The sequence below is a fragment of the Apodemus sylvaticus genome, chromosome 8 (assembly GCF_947179515.1).
Source record: "Apodemus sylvaticus chromosome 8, mApoSyl1.1, whole genome shotgun sequence".
Taxonomy (NCBI): Eukaryota; Metazoa; Chordata; class Mammalia; order Rodentia; family Muridae; genus Apodemus; species Apodemus sylvaticus.
Window position 1 is genome coordinate 82,751,079 of NC_067479.1, and position 16,042 is coordinate 82,767,120.

The 16,042-nt window shown below is 37.2% G+C and overlaps 1 protein-coding gene and 1 non-coding gene across 2 annotated transcripts in view; one reads left to right on the forward strand and one right to left on the reverse strand.

The window, feature by feature from the left end:
* Positions 1 to 16,042, reverse strand: part of Gpr137c (G protein-coupled receptor 137C) — a 74,687-nt gene that overhangs the window by 39,537 nt on the left and 19,108 nt on the right. The window contains exons 2-3 of the mRNA XM_052191732.1: positions 6,529 to 6,572; positions 4,726 to 4,954 (exon numbers count right to left, since the gene is read on the reverse strand). Of these exons, the coding sequence (XP_052047692.1) occupies positions 4,726 to 4,954; positions 6,529 to 6,572 (273 nt within the window). The remainder of the gene's footprint in view (positions 1 to 4,725; positions 4,955 to 6,528; positions 6,573 to 16,042) is intronic.
* LOC127691814 (U6 spliceosomal RNA) lies at positions 1,723 to 1,833 on the forward strand. Its single transcript, XR_007979387.1, has one exon. It is a non-coding gene; the product is annotated as a U6 spliceosomal RNA (small nuclear RNA).

The following is a 16,042-nucleotide window of genomic DNA, read 5'->3' on the forward strand; positions in this document are numbered from 1 at the left end:
ATTTATATGTCTGCAGGCGTGTATGAATATATACCACATGTATGTGTCACTACATGCAGAGGTCAGGAAGGGCACAACTCTCCTGGCTCTGGTTCCGAACAGTGACATGTACCTGTGGATGAAACTTAGGAGCTCAGGAGTGGCCTCTCCAGCCCCTAGAACAAACCTTTCTTATAAGAAAATTCCTTTAAAAATTTTGATGTATACATGTATACATGTAGACATGGTGTCTGTCACAGTCTCGGACAGAAGAAGACAACAATCCAGGTATTACTCAGACTTAATTCAGAACCTCACTGATCTAGATGGAGCTGAGCACAAAATAAATATTAGAAGGTGAAACAGATTGTTTACCCTTTAGGTCATATTTCTGACAAACTAACTTGTGAATCTAGCAGGTGAGAATTTATTCTAACAACAACCTAGAATACAGAAACTTTAGGTCAGAGTCACCTTGGTGGAAAAGCAAGCAGAAGGTAAAATTGGTAACATTTTATGGGAGTTGAGGAGGCCTAAATATGACAGAAATCTGATTTTCATATTTCTTGAGGTAAGTTGACAGAGATAATGTGTAATCAACACTGGCTTGTAAGTAAATATGCAATGTATGAGACATGGCTGAAATCTAAACCTAATTTTTTAAAATTCTAATTACTTTTAAAATTGTGCATGTGTATGTGTGCATGTGTGTGTGCATATGCGTGCACAAGTGTCTGTGGAGAACAGAGGCATTGGATCCTTCTGAAGCCTGAATTACAGGTGGTTGTAAGCTGCCTGACATGGGTTCTTAGAATCGAACTCTGGTCTTCTACCAGAGCAGCATGCCTTCTTAATCATTGGGCAATCTCTGTAGTCTCTCTTTGTTTTTGTTAAGCATGTGGTATTGCTACAATATTATAAGGCTATAAGAAACACCAAAATAGTTGTTGAGGAAACATTGTTCTACATGTACTAGTTTATAAAATAATGATGTTTATAGTTTATATAAGCACATGCATATAGAACAAGGTGGCAGCCTTAAATATGTAAGAAAGTAAACAAATCCACTATCTTAGTCAGGGTTTCTATTCCTACACAAACATCATGACCAAGAAGCAAGTTGGGGAGGAAAGGGTTTATTGAGCTTACACTTCCATGTTGCAGTTCATCACTAAAGGAAGTCAGGACTGGAACTCAAGCAGGTCAGGAAGCAGGAGCTGATGCAGAGGCCATGGAGGGATGTTCCTTACTGGCTTGCTTAGCCTGCGCTCTTATAGAACCCAAGAGCACCAAAGGTGCTACCACCCCAAAGGTAGTACCACCCACAAGGGGCCCTCCCCACTTGATCACTAATTGAGAAAATGCCCCACAGCTGGATCTCATGGAGGCACTTCCCCAACTGAAGCTCCTTTCTCTGTGATAACTCCAGCCTGTGTCAAGCTGACACACAAAACTAGCCAGTACATCCACCAACCAGCAAGGAAAACAATGAAGGCACAGAAATAAATGATTCAAACTCTAGGCAACTAATATTTTTTATAGCAGAGCCTTATTACATAGCTTAGGCTGGCCTCAAACTAGCAGATCCACCTGCACCTGTCTCCAAAGTACTGGGATTAAAGATGGCTCTCAGTAACAAATGTTTTAAAAGCAAGTAAAACTCCTCTTTGAAAAAGAGAGTCAAACCACAGTACTGCTATAGCTGGTCAACATATAAATTAAGTACTAAAAAAGTGAACATGAGTGCTTGCTTCGGCAGCACATATACTAAAATTGGAATGATACAGAGAAGATTAGCATGGCCCCTACGCAAATTTGGATAACACGCAAATTCGTGAAGCATTCCATATTTTTTCATGAAATTTTTAGGCAAATGGTTGGAATTGGAAAATATCATCCTAAGTGAGGTAACCCAATCACAAAAGAATACATACAAATGCATTCTCTGATAAGTGGATATTAATTAGCTCAGAAGCACTGAACACCCAAGGCACAATTAGCATAACAAATGACTCCCATGAAGAAGTAAGGAGAGGGCCCTAATACTGGAAAGGCTTGATCTAGCATTGTAGGGGAGTACCAGGACAGAGAAAAAGGGAGGAGGTGATCGGAGAATAGGTGGAGAGACGAAGGCTTATGGGACATATGGGGAGGGGGGAACTGGGAAAGGGGAAATCATTTGGAATGTAAGCAAAGAATATAGAAAAAAAAGTGAACATGAAAGACTCTTAAATGCCTTCTCTGTCAAGGGAGTTGTAGATGCAATTACTAAAACCCTTAGTCCAATTTTGTGAAGATAAATAACAATTTAGAAGTTGATATTTTAAAAAATGACTTCAAGGGCTATCAGGTAAGAGTTAACTTTGATATATAATGTTATATAGTCTTATTTTTAATAAGATTCTTTACTAGAGTATAGTGAAGAAGGACATAAAGCTATATTTGCTCCAGGTTCTAAACATAATATCATGGTAGCCTTACTGCTGCTTGTCTGTTTCAGTGCTGGAAGTGAAACTCAAGGCCTTGTATACTGAGCAAGCTCTTTGCTGCTGGGCTATGTGCAGTCCCTGCTGCTTCTTTTAAAACTGTGAAATTATACCCTTTCATATTGCCAAGCTTTAGCAGTCAGGCTGGAGAGTGCTGATCTGGTGGGAATAAAACCAGCTAATGAACAATATTAGGGGAAGCTAAAACAAAACAAACATACATACCAAGAATAACCTTTCCCTAAACAGTTATCTAAAAACTTTGTTTAAATTTTCTAATAATTTCCCTATGAACTATGCCAAAGTGTAATGATAAAGATAATAACAGATAATGTTTCTATTTTTAGTGCCAGATCATATGCTGTGATTTCCCACATCTTTACTACACTGCTATGGAGACAGTTACAGAGAGGTTAAATTATGTGTTGGTAAAACCCAGGCACCATGATCCTAGAGCTTCAATTGTTCCTCAGTTAATTGTCTTACCCATGTTAATTTATGAGACAAATATGTTTACATTCTAATGCCTTACAAAGATACATAAGGGGAAGTGGCTTCACTTTACTTGGAATCTACATCTATACATACACAATATATGTATACAAGTGGTAGCTCATACAAAGTGGCAAGAGCTCCCAGACACCAAAGTTCAGGACAAGTCAGATAATCCGTCAGCTTGTCTAGATTTGGTTATGGAGACAGAGAGCAGAGATTGGGTTAAATGAGGTCTTTAAGGCTGAGGAAGAGAGGAACATGCAGAGAGCACTAGAAAGTGGGGAGGCAACTCCAGATGATGTAGTTCAAGGATGAAGGGGCAGGATTATCATTTGATAATCCGGTACATATGATTTGGCTGAGAGATTAGTATCACAATGTATATAAAGGAAGAAGACTAGAAAGAGGAAAGTAAAAGACTGAGTCTGAAGCCTTAAGAAAAGACTCTTGGGGCTGTCAGGAAAGCTGATGTGAAACTGGAGGTAGTGGACTGATAGGCATTGGTTGACTGTTTTAGGCATTGGTTGACTAAACAGCCATTACTGCATATTGTTACAGGAGAGTAATAAAACCCCGCAAATGACCCTGGTGATTTTACAGGGAGAAAGTAAAAACCAGATGATGTGCTGCCTGAATGCAGCAGAGATTCTTCTGGGAAATGATTTTAAAGTCACTTTTAAAGATTTATAAAGATCTGTCTGTCTATCTATCTATCTATCTATCTATCTATCTATCTATCTATCTATCTATCTGAATGTGGTTGAGAATACAAAATTGTCTGAGTTGTTTCAGAACATACATCTATATATTATATATGCATATACATTCACACACATAAGTGAATATATATACACAAACTAGAGTGAAATATCACTTCTAAACCATCACACAAATAAACAAGATTTTATGTCCATGGCACAGTACCCTGCTAACCTAAGTGTATGTACACATTATCTGGTAAGCATGCTTTATGGCAATACTATTGCTCTTACTGTACACAATCTTAAGTTCTTCCTATACTGTTAAACTTTTTTCTATTTAGAACAAGTCTTGATTTTATTACTTAAAAAGGTTTCATATTTAATCACTTTCTGACTCTATGCCTGTGTCTTCAACACGTTAATTTTCTGCTCCTCAAAAGGAAGCATGTTGATCCTGTTTCAGATACACAGCACACATGGAGCCAGCAAAAGCCCTGCTAAGGTGCTTCTGTATTTCAGACAACCTCATATGGCCTTTAGGTCTTCATAGCATAAAACCCTCCAGGTCTGTCTGGGCATACATCATGTGGATTTTGGTGTTTTCCCAACTTTGGTATAAAGGTAAACAATGCTACTCAGGGGGTTGAGACAGCCTAGCTTTGTTAGGGCTGTACTGTAGGAAATTCTGTGACCGGCTGTTGAATCCTGGCCCATCCCGAGTGCTGGTGAGCACTGTCCCAGGAGAAAAGCGGGATGTGGTTGATTCATTTACACTCATTCTGATTTACTTCTTTTGACTAGCCTCTAATGCAGAGTCACAGAAAAGTACCTAATTGTTTAGGAAGACCTGAAATTTGGGTTGGAGAGATGGTTTAGTTGTTGAAGGCTAATGCTCACAACCAATTTGAACATCTTTTAATTGCTACAACTATTTTTCATGCTAAAAATGTGACTGCTCTCCAGAACACTCTTTTAAAAAGCAACAAAAATTTCCCATTAAAGTATGATCCTTAGGATTAGGATTTGAAATTAGACTCTCAGGCATATTGAACAACTATACTTACCTTTGATTCGAGGTAGACATTTGCTGATGACATTTTTGTAATTTTGCATATGTAACTAACTAAAAAGATGGCACAGAGAATAAACAGGCTATTGTTAATTAATGCTCGAATAAACACAGTCCATTTCAATTGATTTTCTGGGACATCTCCGTGGACCAGCATTGCACAGGTCAAATTCACTGCTAAGAAGAGAAGGCTTGCCAGTATGAAGCCCAAATGCAGCAGAATTCTGAAAGAAAAAAGTTTATCTGATGTTTATAAAACTATTCAGAAATTCGTGTTATTTCAGGGACAAGAATTCTTTCAGCTTAAATGCTTATAATTTCATTAAATACAAATTTAATAATCTCCCATAGTTACTTGGCATGCCTGCCATTATGAACTTAGTATATGAACTATTTCAAAATGCACAGACTTTAAATCATTACCTTATAAATAATCTCATGTGTAAAAATAAATACTGATCTATAGAGTTGAAAAAAATTTTGAGCCATTTTAACACCATTATGGGAAATCATGATTTTTTTTTCATTTTTATAACTACTGAGTGCATTTTCATTGGTCTTCCTATTCTAATAATTATCAGGTTCTTAACATTTCTCTAGGTAATTAATATGCTGTGCCTAATTAATTCATCAATTTTAAGAGCTATAGGAAATAGTTTTAAGCAGTGCTTGAGTCTATGACCTGATTATCTATAACAAACATGTTTTAAACTTGACCATAAAAGAACATAGGAACAGAACATGTAGTTCCCAGCACTCATCATAAAAACTCTAGTAAGGTCTGTACCAAGTAGCAGTTAAGAGCAAACTTGTGAAAACAACCCCAGGTCAAATATATTTGCATTCTAGCATCATCTGTTTTGGATTGCTTTCAGCCCTTGAAGATAATTTATAGAAGATAAGTGGAAAGCAATCTGTAATTAGTAATAAGAAAACTTTGAGTATACATGTGAAGTAAAAAACAAATTAGTTTGAAAGGTTACATTAAACAACATTTTTGAGAGGGTCTTGCTATGCAGTCCAAATTGTTTTCCTTCCTTGGTCTGCCCAGTGTAGGAATTATAGCCTGTGCTATCACATGTGGTGAAATGCTGAACTAAATAATAAGAAAATAGCTTTAGAACTTTAAAATAAAAAAAAAACTTGAAATTATGTTATGTAGTAAATTAGAATAGTTTAGGAAACCAAAGCTCAGAAGAGTTGAGTTAGGAGAACTGGGACTGAAACTCATGTCTCTGGTCTCATTTTCTGTTCCCTCTGCTGAGAGTAACCAGTACAGAAACACTGCTTAGCTCAGGAAACTGATTTGCATTAGCTCTTGTATATGTGAATGCATGGTGTTGTAGAAAGAAAAAAGGAGGAGCCAGGAGGGGAAGGGAGGGGGGGATAATAGAGAGAAAGAGGGAGGGAGGGAGGGAGGGCATGAGCTTAAGCCTCATGGCTATCATGGCTGAAGAGAGAAAGTTACCTACGGCCCTCATTTCCTTTGAACTGACCAATGACTCCACTGTCTATAAGATTGTGAAGGCACCCTCTGCAATTCCTTCCTTTTGCCTTTATCAACTGACTGTTAAAAATATTTACTTGGGGGTGGGGGGTATTGGAGAGATGGTTTATCAGTTAAGGGCACTGAAAACTCTTCAAGACCTGATTAGATTTCTAATACCCATATGACAGACAGCTCATAACTGCCTGCAACTCATACATGTGGTGCACAGATATACATGCAGGCAAAACACCAATATACATAAAGTAAATAATTTACAATTACATACAGTCTGACACTCATGAAACTTACTTGTGTTTGTCAAGTTCAGTGGCACATCTGACTTTACATATAACCTATAAAGAGAGCGTAAAGAGTTTTGAGAACAAGTGTAATACAGACATTTTTCAATTTACTTTGATTTTGTGCTTCCAATAAAATCCAATGCTTTCAGTTGAATTACTGTGAAAGAAAAATAGGTACCCAGATACTTAAATTTCTACCTTAAATATCACACAAAATTGTTAGTTTAAATAGGCATGAACTTTTTCTATGAAGCAGATACTCTGGTGGATGGTTTGCCATCTATCCTAAATATTTAGAAAAATAAATTAGTCTGATTTTATGTGCCTGGGTGTTTTGTCTGCAGATATGTCTGTGTGCCAGACAAATTTAAAGGCCAGAGGACATCAGATCCATGAGCTAGAGTTATAGAGATTTGTGAGCTAATGGGAGATGTGGATGCTGGGAACTGAACCCACATCCTCTGGAAGAGCAGGCAATGCTCTTAAACCACTGAGCCATCTCTCTAATCCCTACTGTAAACTTTTTATTAGTCATGCTTTATTCTAAAATAGAGCTTGCTAATATCAAAGATCATTTTCTTACCAGTAAAGTTGAACTGTATTTTTTAGATAATGGGAAGGGACTGAATGTTTCTATGCAGATATTCCAAAGCATGGCGTTTCACCAATCTGGTATTAACATAAGGCGTACACAGAGGGAGTAAAGAATTGAAGCGGGCAGACTAGTTATAGCATAATGAAATATGGCATGAACTTTGGTGGTTTGAAAAGCAGACAAAACCCAAAATGTTATGCACACAAATACTGTTAAATACTCAGGGACTTACTGACTTCACTCCAATACTTCTTGAGAACTTACTATGATTCCATGTTTTTGGTATGGTGGCATGTCCTGTAATCCCAGCAAGTGGGAAGCAGAGGCAAAGGCAGAATGATGCAGGTTTCAGGCTAGTCTGAGTTACATAGACTGTCTCAAAATAAAACAAAACAGTGGGGGAAAACCTAGATGTCTCATGCCCATGTAAGATGTCAAAGATTCATAAACATAATTGCTATTAATATATTGTAGAGACTCACTGCATAAAAGCAAACGATAAACCACCTATTTTGACATATTGGGGTAAAAAGGCAATGGTGCTATCATAAAATTTAGAAATGAGAAAAAGAATGAGTTTAGGTAAGGATAAGAAGTAAGGGAGATTATAGAGCAAGGCAGAGCTTCTTAGAGGAAACAGTTATGAAAGGGGAATGGGTCCTCAGCAGGTGGGTGTTTAGGCCTAGCCATACCTACTGCATGTGCCTAACACCCGACTCTACCAAAAAGTCAGTGTATGGCACAGCCCAAGACTAATTTTATCCCATTAGTCTCTAAGCTGCACTCCTTACATCATTCTCAGATTCACCCATTTTCTGTCTTCATCACCACAATGTATTATTTCAAGAGTCTTTTAATTGACTTCCCAAATACTTTCTTTAAAAAAAGATTTACTTATTTTATTTATATGAGTATACTGTCACTGTCTTCAGACACAGCAGAGGAGGGCATCTGATCCCATTTCAGATGGTTGTGAGCCACCATGTCGTTGCTGGGAATTGAACTCAGGACCTTCAGTCGGTGCTCCTGACTCCTGAGCCATCTCTCCAGCCCTTAATTGATTTCTCTAAGTCCACTGTAACTCTATCTACTTCTTTAGAAGATAACTCTTCCATTTATCTTCTTTCCTTTTCTGTGTCCAAGTGATTTAATTTTGAAATTGTGGTAATATATATATATATATATATATATATATATAAAATTATAATGTCACCATTTAAAAATATCTGCTCCAGTGGCATTGGGTACACCTACACTGCTGTGCAACCATCACCATCAGCCTTAATATACTTTCCATTCTTCAAGCCCATTAAAAATAATTCCCATTTTCTTATTTCCAACTTCTTACAACCATTTTCAGTATTTATAAATTATATAACGACTTATCCAGTAATAATCCTGTGACTTATTTCATTTAGAATATGCTTTTAAGATTCATCTGTGTCAGAATTTATTTCCTAAGGCTATACATATATGTATATATATATTATGTATATATATATATACATACAGATATGCACATGTCTACATATATACATATATTATATGCATATATACAATGCATATATACAATGTGGAAAAAGGCATTTGACAAAATTCAGCATCCTTTCATGCTAAAAGTCTTGGAAAGGACAGGAATTCAAGGCCCATATCTAAACATAGTAAAAGCAATATACAGCAAACCGGTAGCCAACATCAAACTAAATGGAGAGAAACTTGAAGCAATCCCACTAAAATCAGGGACTAGACAAGGCTGCCCCCTCTCTCCATATCTTTTCAATATAGTTCTTGAAGTCCTAGCTAGAGCAATTAGACAACATAAGGAGGTCAAAGGGATACAAATTGGAAAGGAAGAAGTCAAACTATCACTATTTGCAGATGATATGATAGTCTACTTAAGTGACCCAAAAAACTCTACTAGAGAACTCCTACAGCTGATAAACAACTTCAGCAAAGTGGCTGGCTACAAAATCAACTCAAGCAAATCAGTAGCCTTTATATACTCAAAGGATAAGCAGACTGAGAAAGAAATTAGGGAAATGACACCCTTCACAATGGTCACAAACAGTATAAAGTATCTTGGGGTGACTCTAACGAAACAAGTGAAAGACCTATATGACAAGAACTTCAGATTTCTGAAGAAGGAAATCGAAGAAGATATCAGAAAATGGAAAAATCTTCCATGCTCATGGATTGGCAGGATTAATATAGTTAAAATGGCCATATTGCCAAAGGCAATCTACAGATTTAATGCAATTCCCATCAAAATCCCAACCCAGTTCTTCATAGAGCTAGAAAGAGCAATTCTCAAATTCATCTGGAATAACAAAAAACCTAGGATATCTAAAACTATTCTCAACTGTAAAAGAACTTCAGGGGGATTCAGTATCCCAGACCTCAAACTTTATTACAGAGCAATAGTGATAAAAACTGCATGGTATTGGCACAATGTCAGGCAAGTGGATCAATTGAATAGGACTGAAGACCCAGAAATGAACCCACACACCTATGGTCACTTGATCTTCGACAAAGGAGCTGAAAGCATCCAGTGGAAAAAAGATAGTCTTTTCAACAAATGGTGCTGGTTCAATTGGAGGTCAGCATGCAGAAAAATGCAAACCAATCCATCTTTATCTCCTTGTACTAAGCTCAACTCCAAATGGATCAAGGGCCTCCACATAAAACCTGACACACTGAAACTAATAGAAAAGAAACTGGGGAAGACTCTTGAGGACATAGGCACAGGGGAAAATTTCCTGAATAGAACACCAATAGCTTACGCTCTAAGATCAAGAATTGACAAATGGGACCTCATAAAACTACAAAGTTTCTGTAAGGCAAAGGACACTGTCAAAAGGACAAAACCTCAACCAACAGATTGGGAAAGGATCTTCACTAACCCTAAATCTGACAGAGGGCTAATATCTAATATATACAGAGAACTCAAGAAGGTAGAACCTAGAGAACCAAATAACCCCATTAAAAAGTGGGGTACCGAACTAAACAAAGATTTTTTACATGAAGAACTTCGGAGGGCTGAGAAACACCTTAAGAAATGTTCAACATCATTAATCATTAGGGAAATGCAAATCAAAACAACCCTGAGATTTCACCTCACACCAGTCAGAATGGCTAAGGTCAAAAACTCAGGAGAGAGCAGGTGCTGGAGAGGATGTGGAGAAAGAGGAACACTCCTCCACTGCTGGTGGGATTGTAAGATGGTGCAACCACTTTGGAAATCAGTCTGGCGGTTCCTCAGAAAACTGGGTATGGCACTTCCGGATGACCCTGCTATACCACTCCTGGGCATATACCCAGAGGATTCTTCAGCATGCAATCAGGAAACATGCTCCACTATGTTCATAGCAGCCCTATTTGTAGTAGCCAGAAGCTGGAAAGAACCCAGGTGTCCCTCAACAGAGGAATGGATACAAAAACTGTGGTATATTTACCCAATGGAGTACTATTCAGCCATTAGAAATAATGAATTCATGAAATTCTTAGACAAATGGATGGAGCTGGAGAACATCATACTAAGTGAGGTAACTCAGTCTCAAAAGATCAGTCATGGTATGCACTCACTGATAAGTGGATAATAGCCTAGAAACTTGGAATACCCACGAAATAATCTACATATTAAAAGATGTCCAAAAAGAACAGAGGAGTGGCCCCTGGTTCTGGAAAGACTCAATGCAACAGTATAGGGGAATACCAGAACAGGGAAGTGAGAAGGAGTTGATGGAGGAACAGGGGGAGGGAAGAGGGCTTATGGGACTTGCGGGGAGTGGGAACCCAGAAAATGGGAAATCATTTAAAATGTAAATAAAGAATACATCAAATAAAAAAAAAGAACAAAAAAGATTCATCTGTGTCAGAATTTATTTCCTAAGGCTATACATGTGTATATATATGCACATGTCTACATATATACATATATATTATATGCATATATACAACATACATTTACTCACATATATGTACATTAGAATCTACATAATACACAAATATTATATATGTATAATATGTATATATACATAGATATGAAGTTAGTCTTAGGAAGGAAATTATATATATTAACTTTATGCATTCACTCATCATTGGACATGTATGTAGCTTCTACATTTTTGTTTTTTGTGAATGTTGCTATAAATATCTATGTTCTATGCAAAATATTAAGCCATTATTTGATAGTGAATTATATATTTACCTCTAAATACTCCATTGTACATTTCCTTTTAAAAGTAAATTCACATGTATGCACAACACCATTACAAAAAGAAAGTTTAAAGATTTTATGTGTTTGTCTGCATATATGTGTATTTATATGTAGTACCTGTAGAGGCCAGACAAGGGCGCCACACCCCCTGGAACTTGAGTCACTGATGGCTGTGAGGGACCACATGGTCCTAGGTCCTCTGTAAGAGCAGCAAGGGCTGTTTTGTGGTGAGCTACCTCTTCAGGGTCATTAATATAAAATTCAATGTTGAAACACTTGTTTTTTAAAAGTTATTTTTAGCTTTGAATTATTTTTATATTGAGCGTATGTGAACATGTATGTAAGTCATACACATGCCTGGTGCCTGTAGAGGTCAGCAGTGGGTGGTGAGACCCTTGGAACTAGCGTTCTGGATGGTTGTGGTGCTTGGCACTGTTCCCAGAGCAATAAGTGCTCCTAGTATTTTGTGTTTGTAAACATACTGTGTCACTAAGCATTCTTGACTGGCTAGAACTCTATATAAACTAGGGTGGCCTGAAACTCAAAGAAATCCATCTGCCTTTGATTTGTGTGTGCTAGGTTCAAAGGTAATACAGCATTATAAAGCAACGTTCAGGACTTATGAATATTTTTCAGTTAGCCCAATAATGCCTTTATGGTGGAAACTCAGGAAATATGCATCATATACATTATTTTGTGCTTAGTCTCTTACACTTTTGTGTAACTTTATCCTGTATATGTATGGGCATGAGGGTTCCATGGTATGCATGTGCATGTCAAAGGATAATTCATTGGAATCTGTTTTCTCCATCCACCATGTGGGTTCTGGGAATGCAGTTCATGTCATTTGGCTTGGTGGCATGGATCTTTACCTCCTAGCCATCTGGCTTTACTATCCTTTAATCTATTATATCTTTGTAATTTTTATTCAGAAATTTTGTGGTTATTCTCCCTTACCTCTTCAGCATATCCACTTGTTGATATGCTTCTCCTCCTTGGATTTTTTGGCTGTTTACTTACGACTGGATTTTATGCCACAGAAGTGATGATGAAGTACCCTTTTTATCAGTGACTCATGATGGTGTTTTGTTCAATTCCTACCTTGCTAATACTGATTAGCTAGTTGAGGTAGAATCTGTTAAGGTTTTCCCACTGTTGGTAACTATTTTCTACATTCTAATTAGCAAGTGCTATATGTAGGTATATTTAAAAACTTTGTAATTATTTTATCCTTCAAAAGTTTATCCTCAAGTTTTATTATCTACAATTGACTCTTGTCTGAATAAATTACAGTACAGCATTGTGTTTGTAAATCTCATAATACCATCCCAGGAAAAAGTGTACAGACGTTAATATGTGTGCATTTGAAAGGTTTTGTATCCCACGTTATATTCTTTTAGTTTCCTGTCTTCAATGTTATGATCCGTCAACTCTGAAATATTTACAGCTTCTCAATAAGAAGGTTCAATTTTGTATATCTTCATTCATATTTGTACTTTATCTGGAATATACTCTCATGATCATGTAACAAATTTTACCATAGTTTTTATTGTCTGGTTAAATGCCTCAGGGAAAGAGAAACTGTCATGCTATTACATTACTAATCATATTCCATGAAATTTATTTTTGTATTTACTTGCTTCTTGAGAAAAGTCACTATTTAGATCTATAGCCTCACTTTCTAGCACAATGCTTGCAGGAGTTCAGAAAATATTTTTTTAAATGATCAATGTATTCAAGTCAAAGCAAGTACTTTGGTGTTACAGTGTAGTATAGGGAAGTATGGAAAGGTGGAAGAAATTGAGGATGGAAGGGCAAGCCATCATCTATTCAGAGATCTTATATAAAGTGCTAGAGGAATATTCTTTAGCCTGTTACAAACTGCAATATGATTCTATTTGGGTGATTCTTCTATTGATCACTGAAAATGGAGTAAAATGAAGTAAAAAAATTTCATTAAATATGATTGATATTTCCCCTTTTCTGGTTCCCCCTCCCCATAAGTCCCATAATGTAAACAAAGAATATAGAAAAGAATACAATTGATATGATTGAATATACCAAATAATGTTCCCAGGTTAAAAAGTTTTAACTTTAAAAATCACATTTGTGTGTATGAGTATGTTGATATGCATGTGCCATGACATGTGCGTAGAAGTCAGAGGATAACTTGTGGAAGTTGAGTCTCTCCTTCTACCATGTGTGTTCTAGGAATTAAACTCAGGTGGTCAGGCTTGGGGCCATCTTACCACAACTGTTAGCAGTTTGTTGTTTATTTATAGTTAGTTTTCTTGACAAGGTTTTTCTATGTAGCCCTGGCTGTCTTGGAATTCACTCTGTAGATGAGGCTGTACTCAAACTTACAATGCCAACCTGCCTCTGCCTCTATAGTGCTACGATTAAAGGCATGTGCCACCTGGCTTGTTACTCTTGAGTCTAAAGAACTATTAGAATAAAGGACCAAATAATAAATGAAATAAATCAGATCATGGGCTTCACCTTTATTTTTAAAATCTATTAAATCTAAATAGATACAAAGATGGTGAGTTTTAGAATGTTTGAAGGAAAGTATAGATGCCTGCAGAGGTGACAACTGAAATTCAAGTTGCAGATGCATGAGGAACAAAGATGAGAATAATCTGTGGTATCTTCATATTTAACAGGATTCAAAAAGCATAAGAATGATGAACAAGAGAGCTAAGGCAAGGAAGAGAAGCAGAATTAGATCAGTCATAGAAACCAGCAGGATGATTTAAAGGGAAGTATAGCCCTTGTGCAATTTCATGAAAAGAAAAAAAAAAAAAGAAAAAAAAGATCAACAAAGTAGCATTTGGTTGGGTGACTGGTTGGGTCATTAATACCTTGCAAAAAAGGTTCCTCTGTAGCAACACCTTACTGCATGTGCAGGTAATTCTGGCCCCTCACAGTGTTGCCCTATGGATTGGAGCCAAGGAACCTGACATAAAACCCTGCTTGGGTAGCTGTTTTTAAAAGTTGGAGTAATAAATGGCTCTTTTCTCTGACCTATGAGTCTTATATTTCTTTTGGAATAGTATAAAAATGGTGAGAGGTACTCTGTTATATTTGAAGCAGGGTAAAAAAAGACCCTTCATGTTTCAGATCTAAAATCCTTTTTTTTGTAGAAATGAACTAAAAAGAAAGGGTGAGGCAGAAAGTGGAGGAGAGAGGAAAGAAAGCTTGACTACTCAAGATTGTAAAAGAACAGTTCAGCTGAAGAAACACACACAAGGAAGAAAAACTTAAGAGGTCTATATGGAACTGAAAATAATCTATAAGCCATCACTTCACTAAAAACATTTGAGAGCTGGGGAGATTGCTCAGTGGTTAAAGTTACCTGTCATGGGGACCTGCATAGTGCAAAGAAGAACAGATTCCTGTAGGGTGTCCTCTGATCTTCATATATGATATGCTCCCCCACATACATATATACACATGTCTGCTTACAAATACGCAAAGGTAATAAGTGAAAAATTGACACTACAGATTGAGACATTTTGATATAGAGTGGGATTAGAAAATTTGGCAAATGGATTCTCTTCTGTTTTTCTATAAAAATCTATTTTTCAATATAAAAGTATATTCTGGAGAAGAATAAGTGCTTGGAGCATGGATAACATAATTAGAAGTATTTAAAAGAACATATTAAGGTATATAGATGCAGTAGACAGTGGATATAGCCATAAAGATTTGTTGATTTTAAAACTAAAATAATCGAATAGGGAAAAGTGACTATCACTATAGAATGTTCAGGTTTAACAAGGCTGTCTTCACGTATTGATTTAGAACTGCAAGCTGTGGAAAGTACTCAAGAGAAGAATTTCTTCTGATGACTGCCCTTGTCTGGTAGGGCACTCAATAGATGCCCTAGCAAAGGGAAACGGAGGAGGGGTAGGTGGGAGTGGGTTGGGTGGAGGGGCATATTCTTGGAGGCAGGGGGTGGGAAGATGGGTTGGGGGTTTTCGGGGAGGGGAGAAACCGGAAAAGGGTATAACATTTGAAATGCAAATGAAGAATATATTCAATAAAAAAAAGAAAGAACAGCTCCATTTTAAAGAACTGTTTCAAGATAAGGCTGTGTTAATAGATAGCTTAAACAGAAATGGAGACATTTTGGAAAACAATGAATTGAGGTATTTGGTGGCTAACAATATGGGCTTTGAAAATGGTCCTCCTCCATTAGCTGAAGGGGTTTGCAACCCCATAGGAAGAACAACAATATCAACCAAATAGACCTTCCCAGAGCTCCCAGGGACTAAACCACCAACCAAAGAGTACACATGGAGTGACCCAGGACTCCAGTTGCGAATGTAGCAGAGGATGGCTTTGTCAGACCCTTAATGGGAAGAGAGGACCTTGGTCCTGTGAAGGCTCGATGCCCCAGTGTAGGAGAATGCCAGGGTGGGAGGGCGAGGAGGCAGGAGTGGGTGGATGAGTGGGGGAGCACCCTCATAGAAGCAGAGGGAGGAGGGATGTGATAGGAGGTTTGTGGAGGGGAAGTGGGGAAAGTGGATAAACATTTAAAATACAAATAAAGAAAATGTCCAAAAAAGAAAAGAAAAAAAAAAGAAAAAGAAAACAAAATGGTTCTCTACCAAAGGAGACAAGGCAAGGCAAAACTGCTGATTCACCCAAGGAGGTTATTATTATACTCAATAATGACCTAATCAAATGGCAGATTTCAGCGAGGAG